Here is a 23,722-nt window from a genome sequence, read left to right as displayed (position 1 = left end):
GGGCCGCGCGACGAGAGAGGCCCTGAGGCGGACGCCGGGGAGGCGGGGACTCGCCCCGCGCGGGCGGCCACAGGCGGGCGAGGCCGAGGCCCGACCGCACCGCCGCTCCGGGTGAAGACGCCGGGGAGCCCCTGAGCGGACGCCCGGGAGGCGGGGACTCGCCCCGCGCGCGCGGCCACAGGCGGGCGAGGCCGACGGCCGGCAGCTCGCTGAGGAGGCTCCCGGCGACGACGGCGGCGGCGGCGACAGACCCCCTGAGAGGGACGCCGGCGAGGCGGGGACTCGCCCCGCGCGGGGGCGCTGCCACCTGCCCGGAGGAGGAGCCCCAGCGGAACCTGGGTGTATGTTTTATTTATTTTGATGATTATTATTATTTTGCGGCTCCGGCAGTGCCGGGGAGTCGGGAGGACGCGCCCGGATCATGAAGAGCCTCAAAGGCATCGAGAACCCGGCTTTCGTCGCCTCCAGCCCAGACACCCCGCGCCGCGTCTGTGCGTCGTCGCCTTCCATCGAGATCTCCGTCCTGCCCGCGCCGGCCGCGGGCTCGCCGCCGCCGCCCGCGCCTCAGGAGCCCCCGGAGCGCCCCGAGCCGCCTCAGCCCTCGGGGGTTGCCGGCGCCTCTGGGCCCGGGTCGCTGTCCGAGTATGAGGAGGGGCCCTGCGGCTGGGGCAGCTTCCAACCCCGGGCTCTCCAGCGCTGCAACACGCCCCGGGGCTTTCTGTTTCACTACTGCCTCCTGGCCCTCACGCAAGGTGAGGACCGGCGCCGGCTCCGGCGGGCGGTGGGCGAGCGGGGGGGCGTCGAGGGGCGTCGAGGGGCGCCGGGGAGGAGAGTGGGGGCGGCAGGTGCGCCGCCAGCCCCGGGGGTGACGGGGTCTGCGCGCCCGACAGGGGTGGTCCCGGGCTCGGGACTCGCTAGCGCTCGCACAGACGCCACCCAACCAGGTTCACGCTTCTGCATTTTTAGCTTCTCTTATAGCGACACATTGAAAACTTGCCAGGCAAGCTCTTTCTCTTCTAAGTGTTCTACCTCCAGCCTAGCAGTTTCCTGCAGAGAAGGTGGAAATGAGGGGAGCCCTCCTTCGGGAACTGGGTGCTCGAGGTGGGGTGGGGTGGGGGAGCGCCTCTGCTTTACAAAAGCATGCATTTTGCTAAAAAAAAAAAAAGAGAAGTATTAAAGGGATTTGTCTTTACATCGCTTCTGGAAGAAAGTGGATGAATGTGCAGCTGAAGGTAGGACGATTCGCCAAGGAGAAACTTTTTGGATATACATACGATTGGTCAGATCTACACATTCAAGTTTTTGTGAGTGTAACTGGAGAGCATTGGATGTTCTCGTGAGTCCAGGGAATATAAATCTGCAGAGGCTTCAGGCGTTATTAACTGGTAAGTGTAAGTGAAGTCGCTCAGTTGTGTCCAACTCTTGGCGACCCCATGGACTGTAACCTACCAGGCTCCTCTGTCCATGTGGTTTTCCCAGGCAATAGTACTGGAGAGGATTGCCATTTCCTTCTTCAGCAGATGTTCCCGACCCAGGGATCGAACCCTGGTCTCCCGCATTGTAGAGAGACGCTTTACCGTCAGAGCCACCAGGGAAGTCCTGTAAGTGAAGTGAAAGTCACTCGGTCTTTGCGACCCCCATGGACTGAGAAGTCGAAGTTCATGGAATTCTCCATGTCAGAATACTGAAGTGGGTAGCCTTTCCCCTCTCCAGGGGATCTTCCCAACCCAGGAATTGAACCCAGGTCTCCCGCATTGCTGGCAGATTCTTTACCAGCTGAGCCACAAGGGAACTGTTAAGGCACTTCAAACCCTGTATCTGTTCACGGATCTCTCTTAGATTCTCTTAGGAGTTACTGATGGAGAAGGCGCTGGCAACCCACTCCAGTACTCTTGCCTGGAGAATCCCATGGCTGGAGGAGCCTGGTGGGCTGCAGTCCATGGGGTCGCTAAGAGTCGGACATGACTGAGCGACTTCACTTTCACTTTTCACTTTCATGCATTGGAGAAGGAAATGGCAACCCACTCCAGTACTCTTGCCTGGAGAATCCCAGGGACGGTGGAGCGTGGTGGGCTGGCGTCTGTGGGTTCGCACAGAGCCCAACAGGACTGAAGTGACTTAGCAGCAGCAGCAGCAGCAGGAGTTACTGATAAAAGCCCAGGATTATACCCTCAGGAAGTTGCAATCTCAGTCTCGATTGGAGGGGTAGATAGGCAGAGGGACAGTGATTCTCATGAAGGAAAGCATGCAGAGAATGAAAGAAATGGCACTTATGCTAGGGTGACAAATTAAGGACAGGGAGCATTGAAATGGAACATCTTCAAGGACATGCTATAAGTTAGCTGGAATTTGATAGTATGTAGATTTTTTTGGGGGGGTCACAGTTTAAAACTTTTGTAAAGAGGCAATTAAGTACTGATGGAAAGAAATGTAATTGGAAAAAAAAATTGGGTTTGAAATAGCTCTTTTTTAAGATTAACAGAAGACTGAATCAAAATATATTCTACCTGTTCTATTCCTGCCCCACTGTCTTAAAGCAACTCAGTGTCGCTTGCACAGGTTAGGTGCTGAGTAAATATTTGTTGATTGCAAAGCAGCTGCAGCTCTTCTCCTAGTGACAGTTTTGTGCTCCAGTTACTTCCTTTTCCACCTTTCTTGTCCCAACCAAAGTTGGCCCTCTCTCAGCACCTTAACCTTAGTTGTCCAAAATCAGTGATTACCAAGCATCTTAAGGTCAAATGTAAAGTTCAAAGAAATTCAGTTCAGTTTCTCAGCCGTGTCCGACTCTTTCACAAGTAAAAAATTTATCTTATGTTTCAAGACATATTCTGAAACTGCAATGTTATTCCAGAATATATAATTTTATGTTTAATATAAAATATTATTTAAAATTATTATCAAATGTAATTGAAATTCTTAGAGAAATGTGTCAAGTTTAACCTGGAGTTACCCTATCTAGAAATCTCCAACTTCAGAAGCGTAATCTGAGACGAAAATGATTCCATAAATTCTTATTTCAGCTTAAGTTTGAATGACTGAAAACATTATCATGTTTCTCAATCTTGATTCTTAGGAAGACTGTTTCCAAGATATAGTATTGTAATAGGTGATTAATTGGTGAAAAAAGACCCCAAACTTGTCAAATGAGTTTACTTAACCCAGCCACTCATCAAAAATAAACAGTATTTCTCTTAGCACTGCCTTTCCTGGTGGCTCAGACGGTAAAGCGTCTTCCTGCAATGTGGGAGACCCAGGTTCAATCCTTGGTCTGGGAAGATCCCCTGGAGAAGGAAATGGCACCCTACTCCAGTACTCTTGCCTGGAAAATCCCATGGACAGAGGAGCCTTGTAGGCTACAGTCCGTGGGGTCGAAAAGAGTTGGACACGACTGAGCGACTTCATTCACTCACTCACTCTTGGCACTGAATTTCCTAATGTACCTCCTAGCTTCTTGCATTTACGGTGGACATAGTATGCAGTCTTTCAAGCAATGTCTTTTTTAAAATAAGCAAAGTTCTTGGAGTTTATGTAGTGTAGAATTTACTTTGGGATCCTAGGCTTAAAATGCTATCTTTCCGTCAGGGTCTACAAATTTACTTTCTCAGAATTTTTTTTTACTGTAAAAACAATGAATTCTAATGACTGATTTTTAATCAGTATAGCACGTGTTGGGAAGTTGATTTCAGATGGGAACTTTTCAGATTCTCAGACAAACTTGGTGGTGGTGGTTTAGTCACCAAGTCGTGTTGACTGTTGCGACCCCATGGACTATAGCCTGCCAGGCTCCTCTATCCATGGGATTTTCCAGGCAAGAATACTGGAGTGGATTGCCATTTCCTTCTCCAGGGGATCTTCCTGACCCAGGAATCGAACCCAGGTCTCCAGCCATGCAGGCAGATTCTTTACTGACTAAGCTATACCTCCTTATAAATCTGTCATTCCTAGCTATTTAGAAATTTTCCTTAAAACATCAAGAGCTATAAATTGGCATATAGATTTATTAAACTGATATGAAAGTAAAAATCATGTTAGGACTTTTAAAATTTGTAAAGTTTCTTGCAATATATTCCCAGTTACAGTCTTGATAAAGCAAAATTTGAAGAGATTACAGAGATAATATCTTGGATATACTCTTTCTATTCATTAATGACTGAAAACAATTGATGGTAGCCTCTTAAGTAAAAAGAATAATCAGTTTGAAACTTTGTAATTTGATTAGATGGTTTTTATTTTCACTTTATAGTAATATCTCATAGAAGGCAATGGCACCCCACTCCAATACTCTTGCCTGGAAAATCCCATGGATGGAGGAGCCTGGTGGGCTGCAGTCCATGGGGTCGCTAAGAGTCGGACATGACTGAGCAACTTCACTTTCACTTTTTACTTTCATGCATTGGAGAAGGAAATGGCAACCCACTCCAGTGTTCTTGCCTGGAGAATCCCAGGGATGGGGGAGCCTGGTGGGCTGCCGTCTCTGGGGTCACACAGAGTCAGATACGACTGAAGTGACTTAGCAGCAGCAGCAGCAGCAGCATAGTAATATCTTAACTTCTGTATAATCAGTATCCTAATTGGACATTTTTGTTGTTAGTCAGATTTGAATTTTCAGCGTTTTCTGGTTTATCTTATATTATTTCATCACAGTTATAATGAGCAGATGAAGTGTAAGTTGTTTGTTTTTTATTTTCTGTCACGTTGCCTATGATTTAGAATGCTAGTAATTGAAATAGACTTTTAGTTTGTTTGTTTTTGCCCCAGGAACTTTTAAATGATGACTTTAATGACTCAAAGAGTGCTAGAAGAAGATAGAGGTTTAAGAACTCAATTGCACCTTTCATAAGACTAAGTCAAGGATTTGGTGATTTGAACAGTTTTAGCGTTTGACCTCTCAATCACCTATATGTTTTGTAGTCTTCCAAGTGAGGCCCATGGGAATATACTATACCTGGAAACTCTCTAATGAATCAGCTTCATGAGACTTTACCAGTCTCTTTTGTAATTTAAAGAAACATGGTTGACTGTAATTCAGTATGTGATAAACATCAACTTATGTAACAACTGAAAATTCACAAATGAATAATTTAAAAGAGAACTGATTTGTAAATATGTTTGGCTTGCTTAGTTTTGAAACGTTGAGATTTTTAAAATTGGACATTTAAAAATATCAAAAGAAATGAACAAACTTTAGTAATGTCATGTTAATGATCATACTCTATATGGTAAAGTTGTAAACATAAATTTCCTCTTTTCTCTTTTAGGTATTGTGGTGAATGGCCTAGTAAATATTAGCATTTCCACTATCGAGAAGCGCTATGAATTGCAGAGTTCCCTGACCGGCTTGATATCATCAAGTTATGACATTGCCTTCTGTTTGCTCTCTTTATTTGTATCATTCATTGGTGAAAGAGGACACAAACCAAGATGGCTTGCGTTTGCATCCTTTATGATAGGGCTGGGAGCGCTTGTGTTTTCACTGCCCAAATTTTTCAGTGGAAAATACCAATTTGGGTCCCTTTTTGAAGGTAAGTTTCTCTTCCCTTCTTGCTTGTATTGGCTCTGTATTGCACCTCACTTGTATGGGTACGTAGGGTAAGGGCTTAGCCGTCTTCCAGTGTTCACTGCTGTGTTATGATGTGATTTGTGTGGAGCAGGAGATTATAGAGACGGATTGGGCATTGTTCATTGCTTCAGTGGATCTCCAAGGTTTTAATCTTCTAATACTCATTCCCCATATTATACACAATCTTCCTTAAAAAAAAAAGACATGACCTGTTGTGCTTTGCTGGTGGTGTGGCTTCGCTGGGGCTTTAAGATCTAGTTTTTCCTCTTAGTCCTGTTTGCTGTGCTTACAGCTTTTCACCCTGGACCTGTTGACTCCTGATTTGAGAATGAGAGGTGAAACTTACAGGAGCAGGGCTTTTCCTGAGTACTGAAACTAGCTTCACTTTTGACTCTGATTTAGAGACGCAGAACTTCATGAGTTACCTAAAATGTTGCTCTGCTCGGTACATTATTTAAAGGCTCAGAAAGGAAGTTTGGTTTTTATATTCCTTCTTTTTTTCCCCCAAAGTATCTTTTTTTTAATGGAAAACCAATTATGGTAGAGCCCGAGAAATGTGCAAATGAAAGTAGACTTTTTAAACACTTTTGTCCTTCCTGAGACTTTTAATAGCAAATATTGAAAAAAAATCAGAGAGCTACAAAATCAGAAGCTTTCAGAGGTTAGGTAAATGAAAGAAATGCTTATAGTAAGAAGAAAGGGGAACTGGGGCCTGCTGCATGCTAGTCATTATTTTTAAAAAGTTAAGATTTTATATTTGTATTAGTACTGAAGATTCATGTTAAAGTGTTAACATTTCCCAGGATCTATTTCCAAGTTGTAGACTGACAACAAATAGGACAGTATTTTCAATAACAAAGTGTATATTATCATGCAGCATGGTTTTAGGGGTGCACATACTAAGTAAGCAGACTTCATTTTAGAAATAAAAATAGAATGTGCAAGTATATGGATCAAGAGAAGATGTTTTAAAAAGGTGCTACAGCTTGAAATGAATGAGATAAGGTGAATGTGTTATCTATAGAAAGAACAGTTACTGGGTTCTACTATATTATCTAAGATTCCATAAAATTTTATTAGGTCAACTGCACATACTTTCTCTGGGAGTAGTTTTAGAAAGAAGACATGCATGATTTAGTATAGTATCTTTGATATCTTAATGGTAAGGGAAAAGCTGAATTTTTGTCTGTCACAAGAAATACAAAACTGATTCTGAGATAGCAAAAACAGTTTTGTATCGATAGCCTTTAGGTGGTGCTCTTTGTCCTGATTTTAATCCCTCATTTTTCCAGTTGATCAGATACCCTACTGTTATTAAAGTATACAGACTTTGTTTACAAAAAAACCACTTTAACTCTTTGAACTAAAACATAAACACCTGCTGCAAGTGCAAAAGCCTGATCTGTCCTCAGCTTTCTTCTTATCTTCCTCTCTTCCATACACCGGTTGTATTGCAGCCAGTTTGAATAATTTCTATTTCCCAAAGGGAAATTGCCGCAAATTAAGGAGTGTGTGGCCAGAGATGAAGCCAAGAAGGTTCTTGAAACCAGATTATAAACTTTTAGTATATTATTGTATATCATGCAGGTTTTCACCACATTCATGTTGATGTTTTTCATGATTTTAGTCGAAGTAGATTAGGTAGAGGAATTGGATGAGCTGTAAAATTTTTACTCCAAAGTGACTCATAATTTAAATAATAATTTCTCTATGGAAAATAAAAATAAAAATTCAGTTTGCCCTTATTCTGCCATTGGTATGATGAATATTCATTGATATGGACTCTACCTGATGCCGAAATAATAGCAATGAAACAGTTTCATGCCCTCTGGATTGTATATACTAGTGGGAGGAAATACAAAATAAAGCAACAAACATGATAACTAAAAATTGAGGGGAGTGTGTAAGGGGAGAAATAGTATGAAGTGATAGTGCACACAGGAAACATACGTGGGCAAGGAAAGGCTATTGTGATAAAAACTGGATAATGAGGAGCCAGTCGTGAAAGATGATTTCCAGGCAGGAGAGAAAATGATCGCAGGCTTTGGAGCAGGAAACAGCTTGGTAGATTTTAGGAAGTGTCAGTTTTGGCCAGCATTCTCAAAGGTAGGGAAGAAGTAGCTGAGATGAACTTGAGAGGCAGGCAGACCACAGCGTGAGTCATTTGGATTTGTCTTTAAATGCAATGGGAATTCATGAGAGAGTTTTACACAGGGGAGTACATGATCTTATTTATGTTTTTAAATGATCATTTGGCATCTGTTGTTCTGAGGGACAAGAGTATTTGTGAGGAAATCACCCAGGAGATTTTCACTATAGTTCAGGTGAGCAATAAAGGTGGTTGGGGTGGGGTTGGTAACAGCAGAAATTGAGAGGAGTGATTGATTTTCAGTCTGTTTTAGAGGAAAAAGAGATGGGTCTTTATAGTGGGTTGATTGTGAAGAAAGAATGGATAATGAGTCCTTCATATTTGGTTTGGCCAACTGGGGCCGTTTACTCTCGTGTGGAAGACTGGGTAGAACAGAATTGGGAGTGCAAATCAGGAATTCAGGTTTGGACCTAAGTATGAACTGCATACTGTATATCCAGTGTTGCAATGTATATCTCTAGACATGAATGTTTATGTAAATGTTCAAGTCATTCTTTAGTCTTCATTCCTAGAAATGAAAACACTGGTTAGAAGGGCTTCCTTATTCTAATTATTGATAGGTAATGTCACACTGACTTTTAGGAAAGAATATACAAGTTACTCTTCCACAGTCAATATATGAAAAATGCCTGGTTGCTATCTTGAAATTTTTACATTCTTTTTTTCCTGAAACTTTTCCTTAATAGAAATGTCACTGGGGTGTGTTTGTGTGTAAGTGGAGGTGTTTACAATGTAACAGATACAAAACTCAGGGTTGAAATTACATTAAATATGTAAAGGAAACTGGACACTTACAAATAGAAGGAATGTTAGAAGTTGTGAATCCCTTCTTTTACCATGAAGAAGCTTAGGACAGGGCTTCCCTTGTGTCTCAGATGGTAAAGAATCCACCTGCAATTCAGAAGACCTGGATTCTATCCCTGGGTTGAGAAGATCCCCTGGATTGAAGATCTCAGTCCACTGGGTTGAGAAGGAAATGGCAACCCACTCCAGTATTCTTGCCTGAAGAATTCCATGGACAGAGGAGCCTGGAGGGCTACAATCCATGGGGTCGCAAAAAGTCAGATACGACTGAGTGACTAACAAGCGCACACACACACGCATATGCACACACCCCCTAGGAAAAGAGGTGAAGTGACTTTATAGTGATTTCATAGGTGGTCAATAACAGCTAAGATTAATACTAGTTTTACGGGCTGTGAAGAAAGCTGAGCGCTGAAGAATTGATGCTTTTGAACTGTGGTGTTGGAAAAGACTCTTGAGAGTCCCTTGGATTGCAGGGAGATCCAGCCAGTCCATTCTAAAGGAGGTCAGTCCTGGATGTTCTTTGGAAGGACTGATGCTAAAGCTGAAACTCCAATACTTTTGCCACCTCACGTGAAGAGTTGACTCATTGGAAAAGACTCTAATGCTGGGAGGGATTGGCGCAGGAGGAGAAGGGGACGACAGAAGATGAGATGGCTGGATGGCATCACCGACTCAATGGATGTGAGTTTGAGTGAACTCTGGGAGTTGGTGATGGACAGGGATGCCTGGCGTGCTGTGATTCATGGGGTCGCAAAGAGTCAGACATGACTGAGTGACTGAACTGACTGACTGACTGATGCTTTGTTTATGTTTTTAAAATTTTTTATTTATTACTGGTGGTTAATTAAGTGTATCAAATAATTTCAACATTTTTACGAAATTAAACCATTTCTTCCCTAAGTTCATATAGCCAGTTTAATTTTAATTTTTATTGTAGTGTAGTTGATTTCCAATGTTGTGTTAGTTTCTGCTGTATAGCAAAGTGGATCATGTATGTGTGTGTGTGAGTTTTCAGTGTGTCTGACTCTTTGTGACCCCATGGACTATAGCCCACCAGGCTCCTCTAGCCATGGAATTCTCCAAGCAAGAATACCGGAGTGGGTTGCCATTCCTTTCTCTGGGGGTCTTTCCGACCCAGGGATTGAACCCAGGTTTCCTGTGTTGCCAGCAGATTCTTCACCGTCTGAGCCACCAGGGAATCCCACATTTACATCTATCCACTCTTTTTTAGATTTTTTTCCCACATACACATAGGTCATTACAGAATATTGAGTAGAGTTTCCTGTGCTATACAGTAGGTCCTTATTAGTTACCTATTTTGTATATATAGTGTGTATATGTCAGTTCCATCTCCAAGCTTATCCCTTCCCCCTTCTCCCTTGTGAAAGTTGCTCATTTGTGTCTGACTTTTTGCAACCCCATGAACTATACAGTCCATGAAATTCTCTGGGCCAGAATACTGGAGTGGGTGGCCTTTCCCATCTTCAGGGGAACTTCCCAACCCAGGGATCTAACCCAGGTCTCCCTCACTGCAGGTGGATTCTTTACCAACTAATTTGTCAGAGAAGCCCCTTGGTTACCATAAGTTTGTTTTCTACATCTGTGACTATTTCTGTTTCGTAAATAAGCTCATCTGTACCATTGTTTTAGATTCCACAAGTAAGTAATATCAAATGAAATTTCTTTCTCTGGCTTACTTCACTCAGTGTGACAATATCTAGGTCCATCCATGTTGCTGCAGAGGGTGTTTTGTTCTTTTTTGTGGCTGAGTAGTATTCCACTGTATGCATGTACCACACCTTCTTTATCCGTTCCTCTGTCAGTGGACATTTAGGTTGCTTCCATGTCCTTGCTCCTGTAAACAGTGTTGCTATGAACATTGCAGTATATGTCTATTTTTGAGTTATAGTTTTCTCCATACATATATCCAGGAGTAGGATTGCTGTATATGGTAGTTCTGTTAGTTTCTTAAGGAACCTCTGTGTTCTCCATAGTGGCTTTACCAGTTTACATTGCCATGAACAATGGAGGAGGGTTCTCTTTTCTCCACACCCTCTCCAGTATTTATTGTTTGTAAATTTGTTGATGATGACTATTCTGAACTGCCTGCGATAATACCTCATTGTAGATTTAATTTGCATCTGTATACTGATTAGTGATGTTGACCATCCTTTTGTGTGCTTTTGGGCCATCTGTAATAGATAGCCAGTTTTAATGGTCTGTACTAACTTGTCTGCTCAACTGAATTAATCCACTTTTGTAAATACAGGATCGCGTAACCACAAATCTGAGTTATTTATCCAACTCTAAGGAGAATGTTGAAAAAAACTGGAGATTTAAGTGAGAAAAGGAAAACAAATGAATTTGAAAGCTTTTGGAAATAAATTAGAAGGAAATGTGTAATCTTCTTAGGTAATTTTATGTAAATAACCTAAAGAGCATAACATTAAGAAATCATATTATTTGAATCATACATGTCATTTTAAGTTAACTTGCAACTGACACTGAGAAAATTAATATATTCCTTTGTATGCTTTTTTAGTTGCTGTTGTTTTGAACTTGAGGGAAACCAAACATCAGTTGGGATGAAATACTCTCTGTAAGAGGAAATTAAAGTAATGTAATATAATTGGTAAGCAGAAGAAAACAAAATATGAAATATGATAAGCATGTATAATTTCCACAGGTGTGAGAATAACACAAAAGGAGGTTAAGAATTAGCAAAAAGGAAGAAAAGTGTTTGGGAACAGCTTGAATTTTCTATTCTATAAAAAATAAGTTTAAGTAGGTTTGGGAATTATTTTCTTAAAGAAAATTTTAGTGGAGACATAAGCCTTAGAGGCAATTATCTAACTTTGAATGGAGAAAATAACATTTATCAAAGAGAAGTTTTGCTTGTTGTTATTGGACAAACACAAGAAAAAAGGAAGAATTACTTTCAAAAAAGGAAGGACAAACACGAGAAAGGAAGAATTAATTTCAGGGAAACAAATGCTTCTAGGGGCTAATTTCCTTATATGTTAACCTGAGAATAGAATAATGTCATAAACCGTTTCCAAGCAGATCATACTTGCCACTCATTTTTGCTGCATTTTGGGCTTCCCTGGTGGCTCAGACGGTAAAGAGTCTGCCTGCAATGCGCGAGACCCGGGTCAGACCAATAACAGAACATAACATATTTTAATATAGCTTTTAAATACTGTTAAATTGAAATAAATAATCAAAACTTTGCCACATAACATTTTGTTTTCACCCAAGCACTTTTTAATTTCCTTTGGATGAGTGTTAATTTAATGTTGGTAAATAAAATTATCTTTTCTTCTCTTTGAGACTTTGTGACAGGAGTCGTTAGTAAACACTTAAGAATTATAGAGAACTAATTGCTAAATCCAGTAAAGCAGTTTTTCTGTATTGATCAGTTAGTTGGATACATTTTCTTAAGTTGTATTATTTTCTTGTTTCTCTTTCATATCCTTTTCTCTCTCTCAAAAAAGAAAAAAAAATATATATATATAGCTCTCAACACTTCCCATTTGCTTAATCACTAAATTTCTAATGTTTTAGAAATGGTATTTCAGGGAGCATTTTGCATCAAAGGACTTTAGTTGAGCAGGCTGACTAAAAATGTTGAATTAGGAAAATGATTAGAGCAGGAGTCAAAATTGCACTTAATTTTTAATTACTGTTTTGTCTTTATCTTGTGTTCTTAAAGCTTTTTTTTTTTTTTTTTGAATATGGAATGCTTGCCTGTGGAATACAGGATGCTTTAATTTTGCTTGGCCTCTGAATGTTCCTCCTTCTTCATATTGCTTCTTTCTTATGAAAATCACTTTTTATTTTTCTTAGATTTAAATTTTACTATAATGAAATTAAGAGGGGAGGTGATTTCTCAGGTTAAAATATGTAGTAGTGTAATAAAGTGAATTATTTAAAATGATCTTTAAATTTAATATACAATAGTGAAAGAGCTAGAGCTAACTGTTAGGGATATTCAGTGCCGTAGAAGAAACTACTACCGTTTTTAATATCACTGTTTTTACTGTTTCCCAGACTACCTACCTTAATGTAGCCAGCTTTGTTGAAATTCACATGACCTAACTTCTGAAATAGAGGAAACTCACAGAGAAAAATAAGTAGGGAGGCATGTTTCAATGAGATGTTAACACAAACTCAGTTCTGCCCACAGTTATAGTTTGCAGACAGATACACATTTTAAAGTTCATGGTCTTGATAGTAAGAATTATCCTAGATGGTTGGTACCCTTATTTAATGCCCTGTGGGGATCCTAATTCTAATTCAAGAAGTGAGACTCAGGAATTTATGTTTTTAAAAATTACCCAGGTTATTTTAGAAGTCCATTTTGGGAAATGCGTGTCCAGTTTAGAATTTCCTTATTTTGTAGCGTCAACTGTGGACATGTAAATAAATGGTTTTTTTTTTTTTCATTTCAGGATTATTACTTTATATTTTCCTTTAAAACAGGAGTTTCACAAACATCAGGAAATACTACCTACTTCACTGTAGCCAGTTTTGTTGAAATTCACATGACCTAACTTCTGAAATAGAGGAAACTCACAGAGAAAAATAAGGAGGGAGGCATGTGTCAATGAGATGTTAGCACAAACTCAGTTCTGCCCACAGTTATAGTTTGCAGACAGATACACATTTTAAAGTTCATGGTCTTGAACAAGAGAAAGTAATGTTGCTACATTTACCAAAATATGATCTGCCAAGCCGAGTTTCTGACGGTATCAGGGATATGTTAAGCTTGGATTCCCCCAGTTCAGTGAGTTTGGGAAAAGATGAGTTAGGGGATATGAAATGTACAGTTTTGAACTTATTGACCAAAGAACTCCATAGATATGCTTGTCCCTTTTACCCTGCTTCCACTGTTCACTTTACATTTTCTCCTCCAGATTATTGAATTTAGAAACTTCATTACGGCCAGCACCTGTAACAACATATGATGGATAGTAGGTACCTTAGAAATGTTCGTTGAGTTATCAGACATATAAATGAATGACTGGACCCCTTCAGAAGAGGCATGTTAGGAGTATGATGACTTGTCCTTTCACAGAAGGCAGTAAGAGTAGGTAATGGCAGATAAAGGCAGTCTGGGATTCTCTGTCCACATTTTCTATTAGCTTGGCCTTATGGAACCCAAAATTACTCCATAAAGAATAATTTTCCTTTCTTTTGGCCACTGACTTGGAAAGAATTGTAAGTTATCAGAGTCAAAGATTATTTGCCATAAATGACCTTTATGGATAAGATTTGGGATCTGAAAAATTTGCAACATGAAAAAGGAAGCTAAAATGAGAAGCATATTCAGAAATAGAAGCAAAATGCATTGATATTCTATTTTTGGCTTTCATCTTAATTTGCTTGCTAAAATATTGATTTCACTATCTACTGTACTTCTAAAGTGATACTAAAATGTCCAGTGTTTTTGGATAGACTTTAGTAGTGATTATCCTTATTTATTTTCATGTGTGAAATAAAAGGAAATGTTCTGATAGGGCATTCAAGCGGACCATAGGCATAGTTGTGTCTAACCAGATGTAATATATGGGAGGTAATGATTAAGCAATGCCTTTTGTAGCTTCCTCAGAATGGTTGGTAAAAATTGTGGTAAGAAAAAATGAGGAAATTCAATTTTATTGGTCACTAGTTCTTTAAAATGCACAAATTAGCCAGTGTGTTTTACTGTATTTTTTCTTTTATTTTAGTGGTATTAGCACATTACATTGAATGAAAGTTTCAGTAGTATAACAGGGATGTTAAGGTCAGACAAAATAGTTTAAATTTTTGCTTGAGCACTGGATGATAGAGCTATGTGATCCTGCACAGGTTTTTTTCAACTATAAATCATGATGGTAGTAGTAACTGCTACTTCATAGGAAATTACACACAGTGCTAAGGCAGTGCCTGGTATGGGTAAGTTCGCATCAAATAATAGTAACGAATAAAAATTATGTTCATGCTAATTAACAGCTATTTTAATGCAAAAAATTGCCTTTCTTGGTTTGTTTTAGTTATTATCAATGGTAGTAACAATAAGGACAACTAAAAATCTTTCAGTCTAATACATATGTTTTTGTAGGTGCCATTTGATATCAGCATATCCCAAAAGTCTGGCTAAACTTGATTTGCTGTAGCTAAATTAATTGGGGCTACTCAATATAACATACTGAAATATTACCTTTTAAATAACCAAAGTGCCTCTTTCTAAATAGTTTTAATTTTTTCCTAATTTTGAATATGATATGTCCCTTTGGCAGCCAATCAGAAGATAGAAAAATTAAAAAAAATGATATAAAAGGAGAAAAACTAGAATATATGGAATAAAAGGAAGTAAGTCTGCATGATAACACATCCTAGATAGCACACTACCAGTAGTTCAGCCTTTTAATGTATATACATATTCAAATGTGTATTCACAAGTAGTTATGCATGATTGCACTTTTACATTACATAGTCATTAATATCATAGTCCTTGGATCCATCCATAGTCATTGGATGGCTGGATGCCATCACTGACTCGGTGGACATGAATTTGAGCAAGCTCCAGGAGTTGGTGATGGACAGGGAAGCCTGGTGTGCTGCAGTCCATGGTGTGGCAAAGAGTCAGACACTACTGACGACTGAGCTGAACTGAGTCATTAGTACATTCTCACGCCTTCTTACTAACCTTTATACATATTCATATATCTTTATATCACATTTTCATATATATATTCCAATGCACATTTTAAGGGAAACAATATTTTGAACTTATGAGTATCTATTTTTTAACTTAGAATATATGTGGGATATTGTAAATATTAAAAAAGACAAAACTGAAGAATATTTATGCTTTTATATTGTTTCATTTTATAGATAATCTATTTAACCGACCCTCCTTTGTTGTGATTTTTATTAATGCATTTTATTTTTCTGGTTAGAAAAGTTCTATTGGCCATGGCAGACAATTGGAGTAATACTAAATAGTAGAAAGAGGGGGGAAAAGTTCATTATTATTCTTTCCTCAGGAGAACAACTTTGGGATTGTCTTAATATTTTTATTGTGTATGTCTCTTATAGAGTTAGTATAATATTTTTCATAGTTTACAATGTGTGAGCGTTCTTGTTCTCGTACCATATTCAATTATATATATTAACCATTCTCACAGAGCTAAATAATTACATTTTAAAAGTTTTCCATAATAAATCATCTCATAACATTTTTATGTTTAAAAATTGTACTATACTTTGGTAGTTATACAGTTCTTAACATTTTGAAATTGACTTTTTTCATTCAGAATAATTCTGTAAAGACTCATCAGAGTTGAGTTTATTAATTACTCTTTCCTTTTTATTGCTAATTAGTAAATTTTTCATGGTATCGATTTACCATGTTTTGTTCAACCATTCATCTGCTAAAGGGCATTTGAGTTGACCTTAGTTTTTTGGCAAATTATAAGCATTTGTATACGGATTTTTGTGTGAACATACTTTTCAGTTTTCTGGGATGGACGCCTCGGAGTAAATCTGATGGGTCGTATGATAGTTCTCTGCTTTGTTTATTACTGTTTTCCAGAGTGACAGTACCATTAGCAAGGTATGAATGATCCAGTTTATCTACATCCTTGCCAACATGTCTTGCTGTCATTACTTTAAAAGTTTTTTTTTCAGTATTTATTTTTATTTATTTGGCTGTGCTGGATCTTAGTTGCTGCACACGAGATATTCAATCTTTGTTGTGACATGTGGTAATTTTTAGTTGCAGCATGTGATCTCTTTAATTGGGCCATGTGGGATCTAGTCCCTGAAAAAAAGATGGAAACCAGGCCCCCTGAATTGGGAACATGAAGTCCTAGCCACTGGACCACTAGGGAATTCCCCCTCAGTATTTTTTACTTTACCCATTTTGATAGGTTGTAGTGAAATCTTGTTATGCTTGTAATCTGCATTTCCCTAATGGCTAATGATGTTGAGCATCTTTGCTTGTGCTCTTTTGCCATCTGTTTGTCCTTCATGTAATATCTTTTTTTAAAATTTTTTGTCCATGTTCTAACTAGATTGTTTATTTTTTACTGTAGAGTTTTGAAAGTTACTTATGTATTCCGAGTACTAGATCTTTGTCATATAGGTAGTTTGCAAATATTCTCATCTTGTCTGTAGCTTATCCTTTTCAATATCATTAACAGAGATTTTCACAGAGCAAAAAAATTTTAATTTGAGTGAAATTCAATTTCTCTCTTTTTCCTTTTGCTGTCAAGCCTAAGAACTCATTTCCTAGTCCTTGATCTCAAAGGTTTTTTATTTCTTTTCTTCAAAAAGTTTATCAGTTCAATTCAGTTCAGTTGCTCAATTGTGTCCGACTCTGCAACCCCATGGACTGCAGCATGCCAGGCCTCCCTGTCCATCGCCAACTCCCGGAGTTTACTCAAACTCATGTCCATTGCATCGGTGATGCCATCCAGCCATCTCATCCTCTGTCATCCCCTTCTCCTCCTGCCTTCAGTCTTTCCCAGCATCAGGGTCTTTTCTAAGGAGTCAGTTCTTCGCATCAGGTGGCCAAAGTACTGAAGCTTCATCAGTCCTTCCAATGAATATTTAGGATGATTTCTTTTAGGATGGACTGGTTGGATCTCCTTGCAGTATAAGGGACTCTCAGGAGTCTTCTCCAACACCACAGTTCAGAAGCATCAGTTCTTCGGTGTTCAGCTTTCTTTATAGTCCAACTCTCACACCCATCCGTGACTACTGGAAAAACCATAGCTTTGACTAGAGGGACCTTTGTCAGCAAAGTAATGTCTGTGGTTTTTAATATGCTGTCTAGGTTGGTCTTAATTTTTCTTCTAAGGAGCAAGTGTCTTTTAATTTCATGGCTGCAGTCACCATCTGCAGTGATTTTGGAGCCCAAGAAAATAGCCAGTTTCTGTTTCCATTGTTTCCCCTTCTATTTGCCATGAAGTAATGGGACTGGATGTCATGATCTTATTTTTTTGAATGTTGAGCTTTATTCCAGCTTTTTCACTCTCCTCTTTCACTTTCATCAAAAGACTCTTTAGTTCCTCTTCGCTTTCTGCCATAAAGGTGGTGTCATCTGCATATCTGAGGTTATTGATACTTCTCCCAGCAGTCTTGATTCCAGCTTGAGCTTCATCCAGCCTGGCATTTCACATGATGTTCTCTGCAAATAAGTTAAATAAACAGGGTGACAATACGCAGCCTTGATGTACTCCTTTCCCAATTTGGAACCAGTCTGTTTATAGTTCTCCATTTTCCATTTAAATCTGTGATACATCTTGAGTTGATATGACTCTTTATATTTGTATTATTTGTTTTTTTAACTCTTCTTTATATTTCCAATTAACATTCTGTTTATATTTTAAAAACAGAAATGTGTAACTAATGTACTTGCCACAATAATCATTACCAGTTTTTTGTTCATTGTTTAGTTGTTCAGACCTGTCTGATTCTTTGCAACCCCATAGACTGCAATGTTGACTGCACGCCAGGAGTCACTGGTTCAGAGAAATCCTGAAATCCCACTGGGAAGCTGTCATGCTTGTTCCTTGAGTAAACTCTCTTCCAGCTTCTTGGGAGGGGCTTCACAATTCATTTTTCTCTGTTGGTGCTGTTTTATAATTATCCCTGGCTATATTTGGATGCTTAAATGTTGTATTAGCCTGTTTCTTGCTTATAAAGATTAGGGAACTGAGGGTCATTTTAATACTTATTCAGTCATAATTTCTCCTAGAAGAGGCTAATGGTTCATTTAATAGTGTAGATGTTTCAGAAACTAATTGATTCAAGTATTGTTGTTGTTTAGTCCCTCAGTCGTGTCCGACTCTTTGTGACCCCATGGACTGCAGCACGTCAGGCTTTCCTGTCCTTCACCATCTCCCAGAGCTTGCTCAAACTCATGTCCATTGAGTCAGTGATGCCATCCAACCATCTCATCCTCTGTCGTCCCCTTCTCCTCCTGCCTTCAATCTTTCCCAGCATCAGGGTCTTTTCCAGTGAGTCAGCTCCTGGATCAGGCGGCCAAAGTATTGGAGCTTCAGCTTCAGCATCAGGCCATTCAATGATTATTCAGGATTGATTTCCTTCAGGATTGACTGGTTTGATCTCCTTTCAGTCCAGGTGACTCTCAAAAATCTTCTCCAGCACCACAGTTCAAAAGCATCAGTTCTTCGGCACTCAGCCTTCTTTATGGTCCAACTCACATCTATACACGACTACTGGAAAAACCATAGCTTTGACTATACAGATCTTTGTCGGCAAAATAATGTCTCTGCTTTTTAATATGGTTTCTAGTTTTGTCATGGCTTTTCTTCCAAGGAGCAAGTGTCTTTTAATTTCATGGCTGCAGTGATTTTGGATCCCAAGAAAATCATTTCACATGATTCAGGTTTATCTGCCAATAATTACACTCTAAGTTTTGCACTGTGTATTGTCTCTTTGGACTTAGCTTTTCAGAGTAAGGAAGAGTCAAACCCTTTGGCACTTTTCCCTGAGCCTTATTTTCCAATTAAAAGTATTTGCTTGAAGTGCTGGTCAATAAAATCAAGTAGGTTAGTAGTATGAGAGATATGCCTATGGTTACTTGTGCCTTCCAAATCTATTTCCATCCATGTACAGTAGGGAACACATACTTCATGATGGAGAGTTCAGGTTGCAGAGTCTATAATCCTGTTTATGTCTAACATACCAGCATCTAAGAGCAAACCAACAGTTGCTTTTCAAAACAATAATGTATGCCAAAAAGCTTAGTCTTAGCTGCAAAAACCCAGGGGTCTTCCCTTTGGAGACTGGCCAGAGGCTTCCTACATCTTCCCAGTCTGCCATAAACACTGCCCAAACCTGCTGTAAGAACTTTATCATGTTCCAGAACTCAGAACTCAGAAGGCTTCTGAGCAACACAGGTCAATTAAAATAGACTGTGGAGTAGATAACACCAAGGCTAAGGCCCCACTCCCTGTTAATGGCATGGGATGTATTTTGCTTGGGGTCACCTTAATCCACTCAGTGCCATTAACAGCGAGTGGGGCCATAGCTTTGGTTTTATCTACTCCACAGTCTATTTTAATTGACCTGTATTGCTCAAAGGCCTTCTGAGTTCTGGAACATGATAAAGTTCTTAAAGCAGGTGTGGACAATGTTTATGACTGTTTATGGCAGACTGTCCAAAGAACATGGTCATAAATATTGTCCATACCCATTGGCCATACCTGAAGCTGAAGCTCCAAATACTTTGGCCACCCGATGGGAAGAACTGATTCCTTAGAAAAGACCCTGGTGCTGGGAAAGATTGAAGGCAGGAGGAGAAGGGACAACAGAGGATGAGATGGTTGGATGGCATCACTGATGCGATGGGTAGGAGTTTGAGTAAGCTTCGGCAGTTGGTGATGGACAGGGAGGCCTGGTGTGTTGCATTCCATGAGGTTGCAAAGAGTCGGACATGACAGAGTGACTGAACTGAACTGGACTGGTGGCAGACTGGGAACATGGAGGAAGCCTCTGGCAAGTCTTCACAGGGAGGACCCCTGGGTTTTTAGTAAGGCTGAGCTCTTCTGCCTACATTATTCTTTTGAAAAGCAACCATTGGTTTGCTCCTCAGTGCTGGTGTGTTAGACATAAACAGGATAATGATCACTGTGCAACCTGAACTCCTCATCATGAAGTATGTTACTACTGTGGTGGTGGTGGTTGAGTTGCTCAGACGTGTCTGACTCTGACCCTGTGGACTGTAGCCTGCCAGGCCCCTCTGTCCATGGGATTCTCCAGGCAAGAATACTGGAGTGGGTTGCCATTTCCTTCTCCAGGGGATCTTCCAGACCCAGGATTTAACTTGAGTCTCCAACACTGCAGGCAGATTCTTTACTAGCTGAGCTACAAGGGAACAAATCATAAAATTAGATGTGAAAGTTGGACATTTTGTTATTAAATGAAATGGCAGATGAAAATAAATTTGAAAAGTGCAAGTAACTATAGGCATATATCTCATACTACTAGCCTACTTGTTTTTTATTGACTTGCACTTCCCTTTTTTCTAATGGAGAAAGGTTGCTATAGGCAGGAGTAAGCATGATTTTACTACAAAACCCCAGATGTCCTCATTACAAGGATCTCACTGAGTTCCTTGTGACTGGCTAACAGAGCAGGAAAAGGTGTAGCCTGGTTTACAGAGGGTTTTTGCTGGCACCTACCAAAAGTGAAGATTTTGTAGAGAAACCCCACTTAGGCATGTCCCTAAAAGCCAATCGACTATGGAAATCCTGTTTTGATAGAAGAGAAGGCCTGAGGTACAGATTTTCATTGATTCACACTCAATAATCTGGGCTTCCCTCGTGGCTCAGACAGTAAAGAATCTTCCTGCAGTGTGGGAGACCAAGGTTTAACTCCTGGATCAGGAGGATCCCTTGGAGAAGGAAATGGCAACCCACTCCAGTATTCTTGCCTAGAAAATCCCATGGACAGAGGAGTCTGGTGGGCTACAGTACATGGGGTCACAAAAGAGTTGGACACGACTGAGCGACTAACTCTTCCATGCACAGCACTCTAATAGATAAGCTGGCCAGTCAGAAGCTTGAAAACAAAACAAAACAAAAATGAAAGTTGTTAACAAGGTAATTTTAATAGTATGCTGTGAGATAATACATATGTATAGTGGACTGCAGCCATGAAGTTAAAAGATGCTTGCTTCTTGGAAGGAAAGCTATGACAAACCTAGACAGCATATTATTAATAAAGATCAGAGACATTACTTTGATGGCAAAGGTATCTTTTGTCAAAGCTATTGTTTCTCCAGTAGTCATGTACAGATGTGAGAGTTGGATCAAATAGAAGGCTGAGTGCCCAAGAATTGATGCTTTGTAACTGTGGGGTTGGAGGAGACTCTTGAGAGTCCCTTGGACTGCAGGGAGTTCAAACCAGTCAGTCCTAAAGGAAGTCAATCCTGAATATTCATTGGAAGGACTGATGCTGAATCTGAAGCCTAGCACGTAAAGGTGTTTTTGCCACTTGTTAACTTGAGGGCGTCCTTTGTAGAAGACTCTCTCAATCAGGAGGAAAATATGGTCTGTCCAGTGAGTGTCAATCAGTGTTTTTCCCCAGCCACTGTACTTTTTGTGGAATTGACCCATATTAAAAATGACCACGTAGTATAGAAGGAAGCTAAACATGGGTTCAAAATGATATTTCCCTCCTCATAGACTGGTCTAACTCCTGTATTGCAGATGCATTACCCAATTTACCAACTTCAGGGTCCAGTCCTGAGAGCAGTGATTTGGTAACATTCCCTAGGGCAACCGATATACCCCAGAACAGCCAGAATATATCTATCCTGGTTGCAGTTTGTCTTCCTAAGACAAATATATATTCTAGACATGAATTTATTTTTACCACCTGTGATGCTTCTAGCAACACTCAATGTTGTTTGACTTACTCAATTCATTATTATAGCTAACTTCTGAAGTTGCATCATTTCTGATGAAGAAATTCATTTGCAGCAGAATTATGGTAACAGATTTCTGCTCATGAAATTCACTTGTGTGTCTTACTATGTACCCCAGCACCCAGAAGTCTCTGACTTGGTAGAATAGTGTCAGTTTTTTTATAACTTGCAGAATAAGATTTCCTTCTCTACAGAACACGGTATATTCATTAAGTGGGGCAGAATGCATTCTGTGTTGCTGGGACCTCCACAGCCAGCATACATAGGGTTCTGAACCAGGGAGTGGCAGTGGGTTGGAGCCTTTTAGTACTGTACCTGAAAATCTACTTACAGAATTTGTTTCCAGCCTTAGTCTTCATACTAAATAATCAACAGGTAGAGAAGATGACCACTGAATTTGCAGAAGTGATGGATCCTTGTTAAGAAGGGGAAATTGGGTTGTTTTTAATCACTGGCAAGGCAGAGTGTATTTTGGACCGAGGGTTCCTGTTAATATCCCCGTACCCAGTCAGTTCAGTCACTCAGTTGTGTCCGACTCTTTGCGACCTCATGGAGTGCAGCATGCCAGCCCTCCCTGCCCCTCACCAACTCCTGGAGCTTACTCAAACTCATGTCCATCGAGTTGGTAATGCCATCCAACCATCTCATCCTCTGTTGTCCCCTTCTCCCACGTTCAGTCTTTCCCAGCATCAGGGTATTTTCAAAAGAGTCAGCTCTTCGCATCAGGTAGCAAAAGTATTGGAGTTTCAGCCTCAACATTAGTCCTTCCAATGAACACCCAGGACTGCTCTCCTTTAGGATGGACTGGTTGGATCTCCTTGCAGTCCAAGGGGCTCTCAAGAGTCTTCTCCAACACCACAGTTAAAAAACATCAATTCTTCAGTGCTCAGCTTTCTTTATAGTGCAACTTTCACACATCCAGTAGTACTTGTTAAGAGGAAACCCGTGGAATGTGGCCGACTGGGCACAGAGCCCACTCGCGGGCTGCCAGACCTTGCTGAGCAGAATGTGCGGCTGGCTGGCCTCTGCAGCCCTGCTGAGGGACACGTGCTGCTGTCCGTGGTGGTCTCCCCGAGGTGTCTGCTCGCTTAGGGGTCCGGCCCTCCACAGACAGGGGCGAAAGGATGGAGAAACAGCCCTGCGTCTTGGACCAGGCGTTGCTGCAGTTCCTGTTGTGTCCTCTCTCCAATAAGCTGCTCAGTGAAGCATTAATGAATTGATGAATGAAGAATTAGGAATAGCCTATGCAATTACTGATGGGGTCCCTAATATGATACCACAGGCAGCTAGGATGACACATCAGAATAGAAGCAGGAAGAAGTGGAGCAGCAAAAGCAGCACACACAAGTCAATATGCTAAGTACCATCTACCTTTTAAAAGGTCAGAGTGGCAGGGAAGAAGGTTTCTGTCTGTCCGTGCACTGACTGTCCTTGTTCTGTTGGTATCTTCAGCAGGGGTTTACTCGGGCTGTGTGGAGGAGTACTTCCCCCAGGGCTGCACTGGCACCACCAGCCTGTGCTTTTACTGTCAGCTGTTGCCGATTACCATATCTGTTTATGTGTTCTTCCACCTTTGGACTTGGATGGGTATTAACCTCTTCTGGCATAGATAAGGGAACCAGAGCCAAGATGGTATATCCTCATGATATACTTAAGTGTCTGTCTCTGAAAGCCTGACCACATGGAAATATTGGAAACCCATTTACTGTGCTGGAAAGATGCTTTACCTAGTGTCTCTCAGAGGTCTAGGACTATGGGA

General features: G+C 40.4%; 1 protein-coding gene across 1 annotated transcript in view; it reads left to right on the top strand.

Annotated features, from left to right (window-relative positions):
• The first annotated feature begins 421 nt into the window (after positions 1-421).
• The window catches only part of SLCO4C1 (solute carrier organic anion transporter family member 4C1), an 87,784-nt gene continuing 64,483 nt past the window's right edge, over positions 422-23,722 (top strand). The window contains exons 1-2 of the mRNA XM_052643957.1: positions 422-752; positions 5,259-5,522. Of these exons, the coding sequence (XP_052499917.1) occupies positions 422-752; positions 5,259-5,522 (595 nt within the window). The remainder of the gene's footprint in view (positions 753-5,258; positions 5,523-23,722) is intronic.

The sequence above is a fragment of the Budorcas taxicolor genome, chromosome 7 (assembly GCF_023091745.1).
Source record: "Budorcas taxicolor isolate Tak-1 chromosome 7, Takin1.1, whole genome shotgun sequence".
NCBI classification, from domain to species: domain Eukaryota; kingdom Metazoa; phylum Chordata; class Mammalia; order Artiodactyla; family Bovidae; genus Budorcas; species Budorcas taxicolor.
The sequence above is the reverse complement of the archived record's forward strand: the minus strand, read 5'-3'. Positions and strand labels throughout refer to the sequence as shown.